The 21,862-nt window shown below is 45.5% G+C and overlaps 1 protein-coding gene across 1 annotated transcript; it reads right to left on the bottom strand.

Annotated features, from left to right (window-relative positions):
* Positions 1–5,238: 5,238 nt before the first annotated feature.
* Positions 5,239–20,705, bottom strand: LOC122931402 (potassium channel subfamily K member 16-like). Its single transcript, XM_044285477.1, has 5 exons — positions 20,493–20,705; positions 7,404–7,518; positions 6,749–6,915; positions 6,344–6,509; positions 5,239–5,450 (listed from the first exon to the last, which is right to left on the bottom strand). The coding sequence occupies exons 1-5, from the start codon at positions 20,703–20,705 to the stop codon at positions 5,239–5,241; spliced, it is 873 nt and encodes a 290-aa protein (XP_044141412.1).
* Positions 20,706–21,862: the final 1,157 nt, after the last annotated feature.

The raw sequence follows: 21,862 nt of genomic DNA, 5'->3' as shown, positions 1-21,862 counted from the left end.
TCCTGTACCCTGACTGTCAGCGTCATTATCCTGTACCCCAAGTGTCAGTGTCATCATCCTGTACCCCGAGTGTCAGCGTCATTATCCCGTACCCCAAGTATCAGTGTCATTATCCTGTACCCCAAGTGTCTGTGTCATTATCCTGTACCCCGAGTATCAGCGTCATTATCCTGTACCCCAAGTGTCAGTGTCATTATCCTGTACCCCGAGTGTCAGTGTCATTATCCTGTACCCCGAGTGTCAGCGTCATTATCCCGTACCCCAAGTATCAGTGTCATTATCCTGTACCCCAAGTGTCTGTGTCATTATCCTGTACCCCGAGTATCAGCGTCATTATCCTGTACCCCAAGTGTCAGTGTCATTATCCTGTACCCCGAGTGTCAGTGTCATTATCCTGTACCCCGAGTGTCAGTGTCATTATCCTGTACCCCGAGTGTCAGTGTTATTATCCTGTACAATGTCACAGAAGATAATGCACTATAGCAGTGATTGCCAACCTGCGGCCCGCGAAGCCGTGTCATGTGGCCCGCGCTACGAACGGCACAGGCAACAAAGCAATGCTGCCTGTGCCTGCAATAATCTCCCCGCCGAGCCCCACCTCCTAGCTAATTTATTCACTGCACTTGCTTCTGAAATTGAAGAGAAGCGCCGTAATCTCGCACAGGCGCACTGGCAGAGGCCAGGAAGACGGTTCATGCGCACTTCGATGCCTCTGCCAGTGCGCCTGTGCGAGATTACGGCGCTTCTCTTCAATTTCAGAAGCAAGTGCAGTGAATAAATTAGCTAGGAAGCGGCTCTGGGTGGGGGGGATATCTGTGGAGGACACTGAAGGGGGGGGGGGATCTGTGGGGGACACTGAAGGGGGGGATATCTGTGGAGGACACTGAAGGGGGGGATATCTGTGGAGGACACTGAAGGGGGGGATATCTGTGGAGGACACTGAAGGGGGGGATATCTGTGGAGGACACTGAAGGGGGGGAATCTGTGGAGGACACTGAAGGGGGGGATCTGTGGAGGACACTGAAGGGGGGGATATCTGCGGACGGCACTGAAGGGGGGGATATCTGTGGAGGACACTGAAGGGGGGGATATCTGTGGACGGCACTGAAGGGAGGAGATCTGCGGACGGCACTGAAGGGGGGGATATCTGTGGACGGCACTGAAGGAGGGGATATCTGTGGACGGCACTGAAGGGGGGGATATCTGTAGACGGCACTGAAGGGGGGGATATCTGTGGACGGCACTGAAGGAGGGGATATCTGTGGACGGCACTGAAGGGGGGGATATCTGTGGACGGCACTGAAGGGGGGGATATCTGTGGACGGCACTGAAGGGGGGGATATCTGTGGACGGCACTGAAGGGGGGGATATCTGTGGACGGCACTGAAGGGGGGGATATCTGTGGACGGCACTGAAGGAGGGGATATCTGTGGACGGCACTGAAGGAGGGGATATCTGTGGACGGCACTGAAGGGGGGGATATTTGTGGACGGCACTGAAGGGGGGATATCTGTGGACGGCACTGAAGGGGGGGATATCTGTGGACGGCACTGAAGGGGGGGGGATATCTGTGGACGACACTGAAGGGGGGATCTAGGGAGAGGTGTGGGGATGTTGGGGTGGGAGCTCTGGAAGGGGTGGGATGTCCGATAGGTATGTGGGGGTGGGAGATCCGGGAGGGGGGGCCCCTAATTTTTTTTGCTATGGGGCCCAGTCATTTTTAGCTACGCCCCTGATTGGTAAGATTGGGCGGGCACTGGAGCGGTAGATCGCCCTGCTGTAGGAGAAGCCGGAGGGAGATGAAAGGAGGAGGGGCCAGCTCCTGGTGGTGCCGGGCACACAGCGCAAGCATGGCGGTGGAGGATCTGACTGAAGCCTAAAGACCAGACATCAAGGTAGACCTGCAGAAGAAGGTGACAGCGCAGTATGTGATCATTACATACATTACACACATGTATACATCACATGCCCCCTCACAGTAATAATGCCAAGATATGTGCCCTTTTCACAGACGTAATGCTCACACATGCCCCCTCACAGTAATAATGCCAAGATATGTGCCCTCCTCACAGTAGTTATGCCCAGATATGTGCCCCCTCACAGTAGTTATGCCCAGATATGTGCCCCCTCACAGTAGTTATGCTCAGATATGTGCCCCCTGAGTAGTAATGCTCACTCGTGCCCCCTCACAGTAGTTATGCCCTGATATGTGCCCCCTCACAGTAATAATGCCAAGATATGTACCCTCCTCACAGTAGTTATGCCCAGATATGTGCCCCCTCACAGTAGGTATACCCTGATATGTGCCACCTCACAGTAGTTATGACCTGATATGTGCCCCCTCACAGTAGTTATACCCTGATATGTGCCACCTCACAGTGGTTATGCCCAGATATGTGCCCCCTCACAGTAGTTATGCCAGATATGTGCCCTTTTCACAGTAGTAATGCTCACACGTGCCCCCTCACAGCGTTTGCATTTCTTTCTGGCAAAGCTACCTGGTTCCGGCCCGGGAAATTTATACCAAGTCTAATGCGGCCCTCAGACGAAAAATGGTTGGGCACCACTGCACTATAGTAATAGATACAAACATAACACATGGACTAAGCCCTCACTCTAATGATAAAATCGGAGACTCTTAGCCATGTATCTTTTTTCCCGTGATTTGTTTAATTTGTCTTGAAGGAGTGGCACCTTCAGGTGTGAATGCGCTCCTACTCCGGGAATACTATTCATGTGCACTTGCCCCACCTATCTAAGAAGCGACCGTGATTAGGTGGTACATACAGCTGTGCCGCTCCTCCTCCCACCGGCTGCTGATGCACACGGAGGTAACTAGGAGCAACACACTGTATGTGCGGGGTCTGCGCTCCTGAACATAAATGCATAACGGCATGGGCAGGTTTAGGGTAGGACCCGCATGAACTGAGACCACCTTGGCGCTGGGTAGGTGGGCACAGATGTGTTTTGATGAAAAATGTATTGACCAAGTGTCTCAGATTGTATCATTAGAGTGAGGGCTTAGTCCATGTGTCATGTTTGTATCTATTACTATAGTGCAATTTTTTCACATCCGCATATTTACCATCTCATCGTGCTGGATGCGCCATATCTTTTTTCCATGATTTCATTCTCCCGTAGCCCAAATGTCAGTGTTATTTCCTGTTCTAATGATAATTTGGGGCTTTATTTGTGATGTAGCGGGTGTTGGGGTGCGGTCGTTGTGTTGGGGTGCGGTCTCTTAGGTCTCTTGCTCACGAACTTGTGCTGCGGACCGCAATCCACGGGCACTGACTGTGGGCCAGCCGCATGCAGATCGCGACCCCATTCACTTGATCCGTCCGTTACGCCAAAAAGATAGGACAAGTTCTATCTTTTTGCGGAAAGAAACCACTGAAGCACTCCGTAGTGCTTCCGTTCCAGACTCATTGAAGTGAATGGGTCCGCATCCATGGCCGGTGTCCCGCGTATTGCGGACCCGTCGTATGATTGATGGGAGACGCTCCTATTAATGGTGTTGGCTGCAGGAAGTATAATGGTAATGAATTGCTACAAGACGTGTCCAGGTGGGATCAGCAGATGTCTGGCAATGTTTGTCTCTTCTTATCTCACCGCTGATTGCTTTACCTTTCCACTCATCTCCATGGCTGAACGCTTTCGTCTTTAACCCCTTCCATCCCACGACTCACAAGTGACATCACAAGTTTCTAAGACTTTATTCATTTCTACAGGTCTCTAGTGTAGAGCGGCAGGAAGGGCAGGACGGCGTCACCGCTGCCCCTTCCCCAGCCCTGTGGCTGCCCCTCGCTGGATGTTCCTCACTTCAGTCAGTCCGTATTGTACAGCGGGGGTCATCAACCTTCAGCACTCCAGCTGCCGTGACACTACAACTCCCAGCATGCGCACTTGCTCAGCTTTTCTTGAAACTCCTATAGGAGCAAAAGGAGGATTCTGGGAGTTGTAGTTTCAGAATCAGTCCCGTCTGGACATGAAGCATCACACAGTGAACAGCTCTACAGCATTCTAATAGTCTTCACCGTTTTCAAGATCTCTGCTTGCCATCAATGAATGGAGACATTACGGCATGCAGAGGCTGAAAACCCATTCCTGTAATCCTGCTCACACAGCTGACTGGGTTGTTACAGTGTATCAGTGAAGGTAAGAGGGTTTTGTAGACTGATACACTGCGGTAGGAGCAGGAGGGGTGTTCATTCTTTGACAGCAAACAGAGATGTTTGAATTGAAAACAAACTATAAGTAACAGGTACATAAAAAAAAAAAAAAAAAAACCTAAGAGATAAGTGATGGAGCGGCGCCCTCTAGTGGGGCCATTAATGCTGAAAATGGTGCTTCTAAGAATTGTCTCACAAGAAAGCGTGTTATTGCGGAGAGGTACAAAGAGAAATCCTGTGTGCAAAAGTATTGGCGCCCTGACAGTTTTTTGTAAGGTTGCAAAATTAAGGTAATCTGGACAAGACCGGTCCAATGGCCGAGATTTAGCCAGAGCGACGGCAGCGGCTTAGGATGTGCGGCAGACGACCTGTTTATAAGAAATTTATGGCAGCAGCTGCGGCGCATTTTGTTGCAAAAAGTCACATTTTAGAGTCTGCAAAAAATATAATACATCAGATGCAACAAAATTTAGGACAGAATCGAGTCAATTGTGAATATTTTACCCTTTGCAGGGCCTTGGGGGCGGGGCCTTCTGTGCTCTGTTAGGCTCCGCCCCCTCGGGCAGGACACAATGTATCAGTTCTGTTCCTTTGAGTTTGTCCCCTTAGAAGATGCCATGTGACAGGGGTGGAGTCAAGTTGCTGATTGGCTGACATGAAGACAGGACACGGTTGTCATTGGGACCTTTATCTCTCGTCTTTGGCGACAGGCTCCCTTTAAGGGCGCACCCCGGCACCTGAGACTCCACCCAAGGACCCAGCATCGGCAGAGTGAACCCCCCAGATCTGGAAGTCATGGGGCCACTAATGGGTAATGTAGTCCAGTGGGGGGATGGGCACATGGTGGTCTTCCATAGTAACTGCCCTATGAGGGTGGAGCGGAGGGGCCCCCGTACGTCCTGGTCTGAATAACCTCATTATTTGTGACTTTTTTTTTATCCATGAAGACTCCATAACAGCAGTGATGATGTCATCAGCAGAGCGGTGATGTCACTGCTGGTGCCCGCAGGCCTTTCCTATGACACGTGGTCCGGTTCTGTACGCTGTCCTGTGTCCGGGGGAGACCTTAGACCCTGCGCTGGACAGTTCGCTCCTCTGTCTTCTGGACGGACGGTTCCTCCTCAATGATGTGAGTTTTGTGCATCTTCAGGTGGATTAACTTCTCCACCATCTCTGCCCCCAGGTTAAAGACCAGGGCGAGCCAGGCCAGGCCGAAGATGATCCACAGCGCCGCCAGGCTCCGGTAGATGGAGATGTAGTGCTTGCTGGGATCCGTTCCTGGCAACAATGGGAAGACGTCAGTATATGGTTGGCATTTCGCAGGTTAAATATGTCATGTCTTATATTGCTCCAGTCACATCCAAAGCTGCAGTCACACTTCTGATTGTTGGTGTAAACGATTCATGTCATGTAACACACTCCTCCTGTTACATCCAAAGCTGCTTTCATAACTCTGCTTTGTGATACATCGATTTCCTATACTTCTCCAGTTACATCTAAAGCTGAATTCACAATCGGGATCTGTAATATTAGTGTGCCTACAGTTACTTCTCATGCTGCATTCAAATTCCTGACTTTACATCATGTTCTATACTCCCCCTAGTCACATTTAAAGCTGCATTTGGCGGTTCTGACTACTTTATGCTACTCTAGTCACAGTGAAAGCTGCACTCACTATTCTGATTTGTGGTATGAATAATTTACATCATGCAGTAGACCCCTCCAGTTACATCCAAAGCTGCATTAGAAACTCAGATTCTCTCTAGAGGACCTGGCATCGGTCGACCCCCTTTCCTGCTGGTTCATGCAGCTTTCACACAGGGCAATGTCTGATGCGTAATAACTACTGCCCCCAGCAGAATGCATAGATGAGGACTGTGGATGCAGCTCTGGATGTGACTAGGGTATACAACCTGAGGCTGCTCACATTACTGTTCCTTCCTTGCCATATGTGCTTCATGCAGAATGAGTGCAAATCTCTGTCCTGAAACTTTGTTACAATGTATCAGACTGGGGTCCGGATACAATTGTAACAACCCCTCAGTTATGTATTAGATCCGCACCAGTTTTCATCCTCTAGTTGCAATAAAGATAGTCCTCATTCACTGACAGCAAGCAGAGATATTGAAGGCAAATTTTAATATATCTTCATCCCTGACCCTAATATTTACCGAGCACATAATCTCCAAACCCAATGGTGCTGAGTGTAATGAATGCAAAGTAGAAGCCCTCCCCGTAGCTCCAGCCTTCCACGTAGCTGAAGATCATGGGGGGGAAGACGAGGAAGAGGAGCGAGCCGGTGGTGAGGAACAGGCCCATCATCGCCACCTTCATCACCTGCGGGCACAAACACACGGTCACTGGTCACATATGGGTGTAGACACTTGGATAAATCAGTCAATCCTGCCGTATTGTGTATGCAGCTCCTGTGCAAAGCTATGGGTAGAGATGACAAACACGCCGTCACTCAGCAGTTCAATAGTCCTACCGTTCTGCGTATACAGCTCCTACGCAGACCTGTGTGTCGTCAGGCTACCCCCTAGATGTGTAACACAGTGTCAGGACAGGTCGCCTACCCCGGAGCCTTCCGGTTCCTGCATGCACCTGCCGAGGGCGATGAGATGGGCGTTCAAGCCTTTACCGATCTGGTTGAGGAACGCCACGTTGAGGGGGATCCCGAAGAGAGCGTAGAAGACACAGAACACCTGGCCCGCCATCGTGCTGGGGTACAAATTACCGTAACCTGGAAGCGAGAGCGATTAGTACAGAGCAGAACAACGGGTCTTCTGGATTATTAATGGGTTAATATTTCATCAATATTCATCATTTTTTGGGGGGACGACCCCTTTAAGGTAAGACTTTCATCAATGGATCTATAATCAGAAAATGGGAAATCCATTATCTTTATCCCAATCGCCTTTTTTTTCCACGTAGTTCTCAGCGAATGCTGGAAACCAGCAACAAGCAGGTTAACTGCTGCTGACGGAGCTTATTATTGCTTAGTGGTCATTCCCATTTGGAGGTAATGAGCCAATCACAGCAAGCAGAGGATTTGTCCGTGTCAGCTTGCTGACGGTTTCCATTGAGCTTATTCGCAGCAAATGAACTCCTGCGTGTGGTGCATTATGGGTAGTTAAAGCGTATTCTTAAAATGTTATTTAAAGGTAAAAGTGGAACATCCCTTTAAGTGACTACCACCAGGGATAGTCCCGGGTAACCTGGGGGATTTACCTATTGTAGTGATGACTGTTCCAGCAAAAAAGAAGGAATTGCTGAAGTCCCAGTTGCTGGGGTTCGTGGCGTTCCCTTTGGGGTTCAGCCCCTTGTCCCAGGCTTCCATGATGATCTGTAAGAAGGGAAAGAGAAGTCACAAGAGGAGAGCCAAACTGGGTGATCTGGTGGAGCCGCTGGGTTATAGTGGGCTCCATAGGGCCCCAAAGCAAAATTCAAAAAGGGGTCCTGTTCAGGTGCAGGTTTATGCCCCCCATTCCCCATACAACAATAGGAAGCCCCATGTAAGACCACAGAGTTAATGCCCACTCTTTCTACAGGTCCCTCTGGTCTGTTGGAAGGTAATGTTGGTAGATTAGATTGTCAGCTCTGGTGACCAGTGTTCCATATAATAGGGAAGGTCTTAACCAGCGTTGTGTAGTCCACGGGATCTACAAGCATCATCTGCTGTCATTGCCTCAACTACTCTCCGCCATCAGCCCCTTGTTCTGGGGGGCACTTATTCTGGACTCTCTTAGGCCCCTGGCAGACGAGCGATACAGATTAGGTCCGGATGCGTTTAGTTAAAAATGCGAGATTCCGCAAGCAAGTTCATTCAGTTTTGCCCGATTATCGCGCGGGTGAAATGCGCATTGATGCTTTTTTCAAGCGGGTGACAAAAAACAGAAGGTTTACAAACAACCTCTTCCTTGCTTGCGGGTGTGATGTGATTTTCACGCAGCCCACAAGTGATGCGTGAAAAACAACGCTCATGTACACAGACCCATTGAAATGAATGGGTCCGGATTCAGTGCGGGCGCAATGCGTCCACCCGCGTGGAATACTTGCTCGTGCGAAAGGGGCCTTACCGTCGTTGCTTTCACCTTGCCTCATGGACGGAACATTTCTGCAGTTCTCCAGAGAGTGATCTGCACCCCCCCATCAGCGTCTGGAGGGGTTAGGGACCGGCTAACTCTGCTACATCATTCCCAGAACTGATTCATAGAGTGTAAAATGCCCGTAATGCGCTGGCGATAACCGCTGCACCCACCAGTTTTATATCATGGCAAAGGGGTGGGTTCAAAATTGCCCTCGTCCTCCCTACATTCACAACTATAAATTTTTGCACAATGTTGTATAGACGTCAATGATACTCTTCCTGTAATAGTCCTGGGGGTCTAGTGTGGCATAGAGGTTGTCTAGTATCTCTGGTGGTCTAGGGTGATGAGGGGGGGCAATGCGGATAGATTGTGGTCTATGGTGATGAGGAGGGTTAATGCTGATAGGTGGTGGTCTAGGGTGATGAAGGGGTTAATGCTGATAGATGGTGGTCTAGGGTGATGAAGGGGTTAATGCTGATAGATGGTGGTCTAGGATGATGAAGGGGTTAATGCTGATAGATGGTGGTCTAGGATGATGAGGGGGGTTAATGCTGATAGATGGTGGTCTAGGATGATGAGGGGGTTAATGCTGATAGATGGTGGTCTAGGATGATGAGGGGGGTTAATGCTGATAGATGGTGGTCTAGGGTGATGAAAGGCTTAATACTGATAGATGGTGGTCTAGGGTGATGAGGGGGGGGGGTTAATGCTGATACATGGTGGTCTAGGGTGATGAGGGGGGTTAATGCTAATAGATGGTGGTCTAGGATGATGAGGGGGTTAATGCTGATAGATGGTGGTCTAGGATGATGAGGGGGGTTAATGCTGATACATGGTGGTCTAGGGTGATGAAGGGCTTAATACTGATAGATGGTGGTCTAGGGTGATGAGGGGGTTAATGCTAATAGATGGTGGTCTAGGATGGTTCATATCACTGGAGTGTGTAACTATTCGCTGGCTCCTCTATCTCTGTGGCAGTGTCCTGCTTTCCAACGCTGCTCTGTATCTGCATCGCACCGCTCAGTTCATGGGGCACATGCATGCTCAGGCTTCTATAGCCTCTTCTAGGGCCAGTACAGTTCAGCCATTGTCCAAGTGTCCCTGGCTTCTTTCTGATCTTTCTGCCATCACTCAGTGCCTGAGCATAAGCTTTGTTTGTTTCTGTCTCATTTGGCATTGACCCGGGTCGATTACCTGACCACATGTTCTCGTCCACCGCTCCTGATCCTGACCTTTGCCTGTCTATTGCTTACCCATGAACGCTGCCTGTCCCGACCCCGATTACAACTCCTTGGTAACATGTCTTGGTGTCTAAGGTCTATGTGGAGACTTATCTGAAGGTAGTTATCTTGGGCTTCTCTGTGGGACAGTCTATACCCCCTGGTGGGAGATGAGGGCGAAGGATTCACTGTCTCTTACATTTCACTCCATGATTTAACCCTACATCAAATCCATTAGCAACATCATAGGTCCACAACTCCCATTGGCCTAAATACAGTGGACCCAGTTCATGCCACTCTGTTTGGCCTGGACCTCATCTCCCTGGGAATGTAATGTCCTGGTGATGTCCAATCTTGTTCCTAACAACTTTCAAGAGTGGAAGAATCAGGATGAGCTCCCTCTACTGCCTCTTCCAAGCTTCGGCTATCTACAGTGGATTCTGTATCCCGGCATCTGAGGAATTATAAGGCTCTTTTGGATATGTTCTGGAAATGTCTGCAGGTCATATTAAAGTCAAGTTGGCTGTCCAAGATTTGCCTTCTTCTGTAGATGAATCTATGTCCCTTGTCAATCAGGTCGGCAGTAGACTTGCACCCACATTCCAAAGGCCACTAAAGAACCCTGTTCTGGCCTCTGAACATGCAAGATGAAAGACTCAGAAACAGAAAAACTACACAGAGGAGCTAATAATCTCTGCCTGTACTGCGGAGGCAAGGAACACCCTGTGCTGGTCCTGTGAAGCTGGGAAACTCCAGAGGCTACAGCCAGTAGGAGACGTTACCTTCAGAAAAGTTTCTTCCTCTTGAAAAATAAGGTTTCCAATGTCCCAGGCCTCCCAGAATTTCGTTTCCCAGTGCTAGCCTTCTTGGACTCTGGTTCTGCCAGAAAACTCATTTGTAAGTCCTCTCACTTTCAGATTCCAGTGATTTCCTAGGGGAAACTGATTTGTATCTCCTCTAAGAATGTCAATATCCTCCCCGAGACCTTCCACTTTCTCACCAAGCCATTGCAAGGGGAGGTGTCCTTCTACATCATTCACAGATCCATCAATCCATTCCTCACAAAGCTACCATGGATACAAAAATTTGCAGCAGTCATCTTCTGGAACTCAGCAACTGTCCATTGTGGAGACGCTGGTCAATCCCATCTGCTTGTCATCTGTCTATGTCCTCCATGTGAACAGCATTTGCTGTTGCCTGTGATGCCTAAAGCTTACACTGACTTCTCAGACATATTCAGCAAAGAACGAGCTGAGACTCTACCTCCTGACAGGCCCTATGACTGCTCTATTGATCTTATGACTGGTACCAGTCCTCCACATGGTCTAGGAGATGGAGCCTACAGTATGGCACATTACATAAAATCTGGAAAGAGGCTTTATATGTAAATCCAACTCTCCGGCGAGATTCTTGTTTGTGCAAAAGAAAGATGGCTGCCTACAGTAAATCCCTGTACCGATGACTATGGTCTACACAAAATTACAGGAAAGGACAAATACTAATTGACCTTGATTTCCAAACAGTTTGACCCCATTCAAGTGGCCAAAAATTTCTCGAAACTGGACCTCAGGGCATATGTGAGGGAGATAAATGAAGTGTTCTTCAATACCAGTGATGGGCATTTTGAGCACTTAGTCATGACCTTTGGAGTGATTTTGTGATTCCCTCACTGTGTTCCTTGAATCTGTCAACATCTTATGAGATCATCTTTAAGTCTGTGTGCTTATATCTCTGGACAACATCCTTCTGACATGTCCTGTTGTGTTCATTTAACTACGTGCTTCAGTGAGTTCATGAAAAACATCTGTAGGCTAAACTTGAAAAATCTCTCCTGGAACAAGCCCGGTCACCTTTCCTTGGGGATACAGTATCTGATCAAGACCTTCAGATAGACCCAGAAGAGTTGTCTGCTGTGTGTATTCGGTTGCATCCACAGGGACTTAAAGCCATACAATGATTCCTGGGATTTGCCAATAATTATTGACAGTTTATCCCTCATTTCTGTAATCTAGCTGAGCCCATCTCCACCCTTACCAGAGAAGGGGTCAGAAATTGGAAGTCCAAGGGTTTACTGCCTTTTTATGAGTGAAAATGTGGTTTCTCTTCTGCCACTTTTCTGATTCTCATTCCACTTTGCTATTCTTCACAGACGTTGATGACTCTAAGGGTTGGAGCTGTCCTTTCTAACAAGGTGCTGAGGGAAGACTTCCTCCAGTGACTTCTTTGAAAAGCATTTTCTCTTGCAGATGGAGAACTTCTTGCGAGTGGAGTGGCGTCATCTGTTGGAGGAGACTTCTTCAGACCAGTTCTACCGATCCTAGAAATTCTAAGACTGTTCAAGTCTGGACTCCTGTCAAGCACCATGGTGATTATTTTTCTCCAGATTCAATTTTGTCTTATACTAGCTATAAACTGAAGAAAAAAAATTCAAGGTGGACTCTTTATCCCAAATCTTTTAACCCAGAAGATCGAACTCTAGAGCCACAGCTTATCATCAACCCTATCTGCATTCTTCCACAGCACCAAGTCTCTGGATCTCATCTCGCACACATACTGGTGATTCCGATGTAAGGGACCATGTGGCAAAATGTTCTTCCTGTGCTTCAAACAAGGGGTCACAGCAATGACCTGCAGGCTTGTGCCTTCCACTACTAATTCCTAATACCCCTTGGACCCACATATCCATGGACTTTGTCACAACTCTTCCAAACTCTTCTGGCTGTACTGTCTGGTTAGGCTTCAACCACTTCTAAAGGATGGCCCATTATAGTCTCTTGACTGGTCTTTATCCTCCTTATCCATCAAACACATCCTCTGACTCCATGGCCTCCCTTTGAGTTACCTACAGCCACGTCCTATCCAACTGACTTCATTGGGAAATCTGGCAAAAAAACAATGTAGGTATGGTATGCAGCCTTCATTTTTACAAGACATTTCTTGTTGTAAGAAGACCGCAGACAAAAGACACAGATCTCCTGCTCACATTTTACCTGGTAACAAAATAATGTTTTCATTCAGGTAATGACATCTCAAGCGCCCCTCTTATAAACATGTTCCTCACTTTCTGGGTCCATATACCATTCTAAAATAGATTTTAGGGGTTTTCTCAGAAGATAATTTTTAAAATACAGAACACCAGAAATGGTTACAAGGAAGAACCCAACCTCAGCGATCCTCCTACACTGCTGTTCCAAAGCTTCTCCAGTCCACTTCCTGTTCCTGGCTTGACACACAGGAAGTGGCTTGTTTGCCTGAGAGGGCATTTCAAGTAATTTCCTGTGTGTCAAGCCAGGAACAGGAAATGGAGAGCAGCAGAGGACTGGAGCAGCAGAGGATCGAGGAGGTGGGTAATGATTATTTCTTATTTTCAAACATTTCTGTCCCTTCTTTGTAAGAGATGTATCTCCCTGAAAAGTCAGCCTAACTGGTTTTCTAGGAAGCATGATACTAATGCAGTATTTCTATCGGTGGAGACCACCCAGATCCTGGATGTTAGGAAATCCAGAGGCTAATTTGTGATCCAGAAGAGCAACCCTGGGAACCTGAAAAAAACAGCCATGCTCCCCCCTTCATCCGTAAACTCCATCAACAATTTGCCCACACACCTAAGAGGAAAAGCATAGGCTGGGGGCACTGCAATAATTCTCTAGCTCATCCAGCCCAGCACTGTCCATCAGCATCACTCAGCCTGGCCCATGACTTACGAGCATACCCAGCTGCTGACTGGCCTGCACACTAATCTTACCTGACTTCAACAAGTGCCCCTGGCTTCTTAAGGATCCTTCAACCATAACTAGGGGCCTGAGTAATAAAGCCCTTTCGATTCCTAAAGATTGTGTTTCATCGACACTGACTAAATAATTGTCTTCTTGTCTGTGCCTGTACTGACCTTGACCTGTTTACCACTTATGACAAACTCTGTCAGCCTCAAGCTGTGCATTGTCTGACCACAGTTTCAGCCCACTGCCTTGGTACTAGGGGTGGACTGTGAACTTAAAGTGACCCTGGAAAAAAAACCAAAAAACAACTCCATGTTGTAGGCAGGTCCAAATTGACAGAAGACGGGGCAACACAAGTAGGCAGAGAAAACAGAAGTAGGTGAGGCCTGCAGTACCACAGTGCAGCACAAAATACCAACCCAGCAAAACCAAATGCCACATTGCAGCACAAAATACTGCCGTCCTCACCATAGTATTCAACTGTATCGCCATCCTGAGGAAGGCGATATAGTTGAGTTCAGGAGTGCACCTGCAACCATTGAGCATCAGATCATTACGTACCCAGATGGCAGCAATGAGGAGGGCTTGGGTGGCCTTCTGGCCATCAGCCCACTGGGAAATTTCCCTTTAGGTTCTATGGCCAGTCTGCCCCTTGCTTGATACCACAACTTGATGTCTACTGTCCATCTACATGACAGCCATTGCTAACAGAGTCTATTGTGGGGGGTAGCAACCTGGGGATTCCCTGAGGTTAAGTCCATACATCCTTACAAAGGTTATGGGTGAAGAGCTCAAATTCCCTTAAGATTTTACTCCCTGGTTTAGCCCTAAGCCACATCTGATAGCGACTTAGTGGCTGTTACAAAGAGGTTAAAGTGTCCCTACGTTTTCAAAAAACTTTTGATATTTCATAAAAACATATCAAACGTTTAGATCTGTGAGGGTCTGAGTGCTGAGACCTCCATGATCTGTAGAACGAAGGGAGAGAAGCTCACGCATAGCGCACTCTCTCTCCTTGCTGCATGAGACTGGACTCTATAGAAGTCTATGCGAAGAGAGAGAGAGTGCTATGCGTGCGCTTCTCTCCCTTCATTCTAGGGACTGGTGGGGGTCCCAGTGCTCAGCCCCCCACAGATCTAATTTTTTGATATGTCCCTATGACATATTTTTGAAAAGTTAGTGACCCTTTAACAGTTAAAGGGGTTGTCCGGGTTCAGCCCAGGATATACTGTAAGCTCCCCTTCACCATGCAGGTGTAGAGCATCGGAGTATTTCCTTGCTGTGATGCTCCCCTTGCCTTGCGCTGCATCACGCAGGGCAAGGTCTGTTTGTTGTGAGCCGGTGACGTACCGGGCTTCACATCAGTATGCTAGGTGGAGACTTTCCACCTAGCAGGGATGACGTCATTGGCACAAAATAGCGGTGTATAGTGCTGTTTTGGGCGGTTTTACATGGTAAAGGAGTGAAGGGGAGCTTATATCTGGGTTCAGCCCTGAACCCAGACAATCCCTTTAAAGGGGTTTTCTCATCTCAGACAATGGGGGCATATCGCTAGGATATGCCCCAATTGTCTGATAGGTGCGGGTCCCACCGCTGGGACCTGCATCTATATCGAAAACGGAACCCTGAAAGTGAAGGAGAGCGCACTGCGCATGCGCAGCCGCACTCCATTTATTTCTATGGGGCCGCCGAAAATAGCCGAGCACCGGCTCGATTGCCGTCTGCCCCATAGAAATGAATGGGAGCATGGGCCGCGCATGCGCGGCACGCTCCCATTTGCTTCTATTGGAGAGGCGGGGATTAGCGCTTGGTGGTGTACGGACCCCGGGAAATTTGGGGTCCTCCAGCCACAGCGCTCCCCGCTCCGTTCTCGATATAGACAATCAGACAATGGGGGCATATCCTAGCGATATGCCCCCATTGTCTCAGATGAAAATATCCCTTTAATAATAAATACTTGTACAGTTGCATTTGAGATTCATAATAATGTGTCCCTCAGCGTCCTCATCAATCGTTTTCGGGTGAATGTGCAGTTTGTGTCCGGGACCAGCTCTGACTCATTGTGTTTATCCGGCTCTGGAATCTTATTTGTGTTTGATGTTTTGGAGCCACCGTATTTCTCGCCTTCGCAGGTAAATATCTCCTGGCAGCCGGCTGACTCTGCTTGCACCCATTATGAATGTTTATCTGAATGACCTTTGTGAAGATCCTGCAGGGAAATGTCATATACAGGAGCAGAGACACTGTGTGCGCAAGGAACCGTTCAATCTATCAGATTCTCTATATAAAAATAAATAACATTAATTAGAACACGTCTGCAACAAAGTATCACAGGTATCAGATTATGGAGACCTGATAAGGGGGAATATAGTGACAAGAGCAACAAAACCTTGACTAAAGTCAATATATTTTACTGTAAGAACTGTGAATCCGTGGAGCAGCCACCTCAGGATGTGGTCACGGCAAGAACAGTGGACAGTTTTAAAAAGGGCTTCGATGAATTCTTAAAAGTAAATGACATTAATGTTTATGTAAAAGTGTAGAAATCTCGGTCTCTTTTATTCATGTCCCCACCTATCCCCTGGTTCAACTTGATGAACATGTGTTTTTTTTTCAACTGTGTTAACTATGTAACTAATATAGAAGTGAAAACTGAGACAATCTACAATTCTAGTGAGATAACGGGAGCAGTGTGAGAATGTTCTAGGTGAGAATGTTCTCTGTGAAAATGTTCTCTGTGTGGTGTTCTGTATAACAATGCTGCATGAGAATGTTCTAGGTGACAATGAGTCTGACTGTTCTGTGTGAGTACAGCCAAAGAATATCTGGGGATAATGGAAAAAAAAGCTTGATCACAGGGTTTGTCAGTTTTCCTCCAAAAAGCTTGCAGAGAACACACATTTGGTGAGATGTTATAAGTGATAATATTTAGGGCTCATGCACATTGAGACAAATTGCAGATCTTCAAAACACTGATACCGGCCATGTTTATTTCGCATTTTGTGGAATGGAACAGCCGGGTCATAATAGAACTGTCCTATCCTTGTCCATAATGTGGACAATAATAGGACATGTTCTATTTTTTTGCAGAATGGCCATGTAGACATACTGACACTAAATGCACACAGAGTCATTTCCGTTCTTTACAGCCTCGTTGAAGTGAATGGTTCCAAATATGCGCAGTAAAAAAACCTGAAATGGACGTTCGTGTGCTTGAGCCCTTAAGGTGAGAATATTCTGTTTGAGAATGTATGGTATGAAAATTACTGAGGGGAGAATATCTAGTGTGAAAATAGATAGAGAATGTCTGAGATAAGAATAGCTAGTATGGGAAAATATGAAGTGAGAATTTTGAGATGAGAATATTTAGTGTGAAAGGAGTGAAAATATCTTAGACAGTGTGAGAATATATAGAGCTAGACTATCTGAGGTCAGAATATCTAGTGTGAGAATGTATGGAGTGAGAATATCTGAGTAGAAAATATCTAGTGTAAGAATGTAAGGAGTGAAGATCTCTGAGGGGAGACTATATAGTGTGGAAATATATGGAGTGAGAATATAAGAGGTGAGAACATATAAAGTGAGAATATTTGAGGTAAGAATATCTAGTGTGAGAATGTATGGAGTGAAAAATTCTGAGATTGCAATTTCTAGTGTGTGAATGTATGCAATGAGAATATCTGAGGAGACAATATCTAGCGTGAGAATGTATGGAGTGAGAATATCTGAGATGAGCATATCTATTCTGAGAATATATGGAGTGAGAACATTTGAGGAGATAATATCTAGTCTGAGAATGTGTGGCGTGAGAATATCCAAAGAAAGAATACTTAGTGTGAGAATGTATATAATGAGAATAAAATATCTAGTGTCAAAATATATGGAGTGAGATTATCTGAGGTGACAATATCTAGTGTGAGAATGTATGGAGCGAGAATATCTGAAATGAGAATATCTAGTATGAGAATATATGGAGTGAGAATATCTAAGGAAAGAATATCTAGTGTAAGAATGTAAAGAGTGAGAACATCTGGAGAGAAGATCTAGTTTGAGAGTATATGGAGTGAGAATATCTAAGATGAAAATATCTAGTGTAAGAATATATGGAGTGAGAATATCTAGTGTGAGAATGTAAGGAGTGAGAATATCTGGAGAGACTATCTAGTGAGAGATATATGGAGTGAGAATATATGAACTAAGAATATCTGAGGTGAGAATATCTTGTGTGAGAATGTATGGAGTGAGAATATCTGAGATCAGACTATGTAGTATGAAAAAGAATATCTGGAGCGAATATCTAGTGTGAATGCATGGAGCAAGAACATCTGAGGTGAGAATAGTGTGAGAATATAGGGAGAGATAATATCAGAGGTGAGAATATCTGGTGCGAGAATGTGTGGAAAAAGAATATCTGTTGTGAGATTATCTAGTGTGAGAATATATGGAGTGATAAATATCTGAGGTGAGAATGCATGGAGGGAGAATATCTGAGAATATCTAGTACGGGAATATATGGAGTGAGAGTATTTGAGGAGAGAATATCTAGTATGAGAATGTACGGAGAGACGCGATCTAAAGTTAGATATATATGGAATAAGAATGTGAAAATATCTAGTAAGAATATCTAGTGTGAGAAAGTATGGAGTGAGAATATCTAGTGTGAAAATATATGGAATGAGAGTATCTGAGGTTAGAATATCTAGTGTGAGAATATATTGAGCGAGAACATCTGAGGTGAGAATAGTGTGAGAATACATGGAAGGAGAATATATGGAGGGAGAATATCTGAGGAGAGAATATCTAGTGTGAGAATATATGGAGTGAGAATATCTGAGGTGAGAATAGCTAATGTAAGAATATATGGAGTGAGAATTGTGTGAGAATATATGAAGGGGGAATATTGGAAGTGAGAATATCTGGTGTGAGAATGCATGAAAAGAGAATATCTGAGGTGACAATATCTGGTGTGAGAATGTATGAAAAGAAAATATCTGAGATGAAAATATCTATGAGAAAATGCCTGGAGTGAGAATGCTCATCAGTTTGAGAATAATTTGGCATTAAAAATAATAATTAAAATGTGGCATTAAATTTGAAAGCAACAACTTTTTAGTTGTAATATATGGAAATCACCAAACTCTGTAAAAAGGAACAGCCATATGTGGCCCCTGTACACATTTAAGCTGTGTTATGCACTGGCCATAATAGTGCCTCCTTAGCAGATGCAACCACAACCATAGCGTCTCACAGCAGTGCCAGTGTCTCCACAACAGTGTCAGCCACAGTAATAATATACTCGCTGATCTCCTCTTCCACTAGTATAAAGTTACAGGTAAGCAGTCTATCTAAGGAGCATAGGGGAGTGCTGACAATGCAAGAGAGCCCCACTGTGGGGGCTGAGACGTGCAGTCAATCCGGACTAATGCCTTCCGATACAACAGCATAATACGCTGTACATCACTGTTTGTATAGGATGTGGTTACCTGGGATGTCAGAAAATAACAGCATAGATGCAGTGACAGATTTGCTGCAGGTGACTACTTTGGTGTAAAGAATTATCTTATTTTTATGTGGAGTCACCCTTTAAATTCCAGAGACCTGGCATTAGATTGACCCAAGCCATGCAGGCTATGAAAGGGAATGTAACAAACACCAAAGACGCTGTGCGAGAAGAGGCCTGGGATCAGTGCAATATTGAATATTCGCTCTGTAGAGGATTTTATGACTTGTGGGGTCATAATCTGCCCTGTTATCTGGATTGTTCCCTTGAGCTGCGGAAGCATTACATTAATAACTCTCCCCAGATTTTCTAGTTGACTACAACCTCATTTATGATATTTCATAGTCTCGTGACTAATTCTCAGGAAAAACAAGGGGGGGAAATGTGAGGTCATTTGTACTTGTAGACTTTCCTCTAAATCACCTGTACATCTAATATCAGAGCTTTGACCAAATCCGAGCTGGGGCCGCGATTGTATTAGTGTCTATGGAAAATATTTACTATTGGTCTTGGTGAAAATTGGTACTACAAGTGAAAAAGAGTCAATTGCCATCAGATTTCTAAGCAGCTTCTAATATGACAGAACTGAGAACTAAATAAGCAAAAAGTATAGGACAACATATTTTACATTGGTCTGCAATTTTTTTGAATGTGTTATAGCCCTCTAACAGACCCAAAATATCTTCTATTTCTTAAAATTGATCATCCAAACTGAACTTGTCACTTGATGTTCTCTAGGACCAGATATAGTTACCCTGAAGGTGGCAAAATCCCAGCCACACAAAACTTATACCTCTGGAAGAAGATCTGAGAAGCCCTGGAAAATGGGCAAACTGTATACAGATCACATCTTCTTCTGAACCCAACCCAATAGCACTAAAACCTTCCATAATCCTCAGCCAAGGGACACAAGGTGCACAAAACCTGGTTCAGAAATACCTCTATATATGCAGTGCCTAAAAAAGGTTCAAAAATGTTCACCCCTTTTAGACTTTTTCAAGTTACATTCAAAATAATTGAATGCACAAGTATTCACCCCCATTATTATAACACACCGAAATCATCACCAGAACAACCATTTCGTTTAAGAAGTCACATAACTAGTCAAATGGAGAACACCTCGAGATATTTTCAATGTTCAAGAGTCAGGTCCTTTGAAAATTACTCCTTGAAGACATAACAAAAATCCTAACAGGTCAGGGGATGGAGACAAGTAATTTTCACTAAATACACCTTAAGAGTACCGACAAGTCAATCATTGGAAGGGTGAAAGACTACGGCCCAATCTGTCTACAGTTGACCATCCTCAAAAACCAAGAGATCTGCCAAGAAGAAGACCTATGACAACTCTAAAGGAGCTAGAAGCTTCGGTGGCTGGAGATTGGAGAGGCTGGCCAACTACTGTAGTCCATGGGCGCTTCTCTAGTCCCAGCTGTATTCGAGATTGGCAGGGAGAGTCAACGTTTTCCATAACCCATGCAGAAGCTTCTTAAATGAATTTGAAAAGTTCTGAGCAAAAAATAGCTTTTTGGCAAAAACTTCCACAAAAGAAAAAAACAAACAAAAACAATCCTTATAGTAAAGCCATATGCTGATGACCTAGAAGATTTTGGAAGTTAGAAGGTAAAATCAATACATGGAAATAAAGAGAAATTTTAATGGAAAACCTTCTGCAGTCTGAGGACTGTAATGACCTCAAAGCCCAAATCTAAAGTGATACACATTGTGTACATACACAACCGAACATTCATATATCGAGTAAGATTAGGTTGTTGCGTTGGTCATCATACCTGTACAAATTGTTCAATGGCTCCAGCATCTAAGCAGGTGTAGTTCTGTAGGAACCCTAACTTGGCCAGCTGGAACTTGTCTCTGGATTTGGCTTCAGCTTGTTTCTCCAGCAGTTGGAACATCATAGCCCCCATAAACAGGTACATGAAATATCCCAAGGACAAGGCAACCGCCAGCATGGTCTGCCGGCTGCACCGGAAGAGCAGAGACATGGCTGAGGACTATTCGTCACCACCCCTACGATAGATCATAAGTTAGAGAACCATCCTTTGAGCAACCTAGAGCAGCACACCTCACAGATGGAAAGTCTATTCCAAATACAAGGCAAGGCATGAGGGTAAGGAGTCCTGGAGAACGTGTTACCTCCTCATCCCAACTTTCCGCTTTAGGAGTTGTCATGGAACCCAATAAGCTCCTTCAAGACATTCTTTAAGGTCTCACCAAGAAACATTGTTACCATGTCTTTTCTCTTCTACCCCAGAAGATGTTCCAGATACAGGTCGGTGTCCACTTCTGCTCGCCTGGATTCACAAGTGTCCTGCTGATAATGGGGAGAATCATCTGCCCAAGGAGATAACAGACCTGCACCACTCAGGTGATCATCAGGAAGGAAGCTGGTTAATTTTTAGCTACAGAAGTCATGGCATATAGATCTGAATAGGTAGGAGTGGTCACTGGGACTATAAGTAATGCACATTCAATAGATAAAGGGGGAACATCCATGGTGAGAGTGGCCATGTGGAATCATTACTGTATGGGTGTAGCTGCAGGACAATTACTAATTTTAAAGGACAGAGTCAAATTCAACCCGCAATTAAAAATTGAAGGCAATCGCTTAAATAACAATTCCCCACGTGGAGTTATTATAGCATGGAAGAGAGAAAACCTTAAAAACAAACCTCAAATCGCAATTTAAATTTGTGTGCACTAAAAATGTTGACCACTAGGTGGTGCTGCAGAGCAGTGTACTGTGCCTGAAGGGAAGTAGTGGGTTGTGCTTTCTGTTGCACAGGTGTGTTTCTTCTTAACAGCACTCCATGTGGTCAAGAGCGGTACTGCAAACATAAATCGTTTTTAATGTAACACGATGATTACTTTTATAATTATCACATTACATGAGCTGACAGATTATTATAGTGTAGCTGTAATATAGAAACTGGATTGAAATGTTCAGAGCATCTCCAACTCTATTAGACTGACCCAGACTTTATTATTTTTTTCTCAGACTGGAGTGGAGAATATACATTTAGTCCAGGACTTGGCCTTGAGAGTCTATGAAATGGGGCATCCACGGCTGAAGGAAGATATTTTTATTAGGTCATTGTAAAAAGTGAGCACCTTAGTGTCCCTGGAATGTGAATCTGTATCT

This window comes from Bufo gargarizans, chromosome 3 (genome assembly GCF_014858855.1).
Source record: "Bufo gargarizans isolate SCDJY-AF-19 chromosome 3, ASM1485885v1, whole genome shotgun sequence".
Classification (NCBI taxonomy): domain Eukaryota; kingdom Metazoa; phylum Chordata; class Amphibia; order Anura; family Bufonidae; genus Bufo; species Bufo gargarizans.
This window is presented reverse-complemented; position numbering and strand designations above follow the sequence as displayed.

Bases quoted from the DNA above. Each gene is read 5' to 3' on its own strand.
- LOC122931402 (XM_044285477.1), bottom strand. From the start codon at position 20,705: ATGTCTCTGCTCTTCCGGTGCAGCCGGCAGACCATGCTGGCGGTTGCC. The intron at 7,519-20,492 runs GTATGATGACCA...CCCTTCTTACAG, and splicing joins CCATTGAACAATTTGTACAG to ATCATCATGGAAGCCTGGGA. The intron at 6,510-6,748 runs GTAGGCGACCTG...TTGTGCCCGCAG, and splicing joins AGGAACCGGAAGGCTCCGGG to GTGATGAAGGTGGCGATGAT.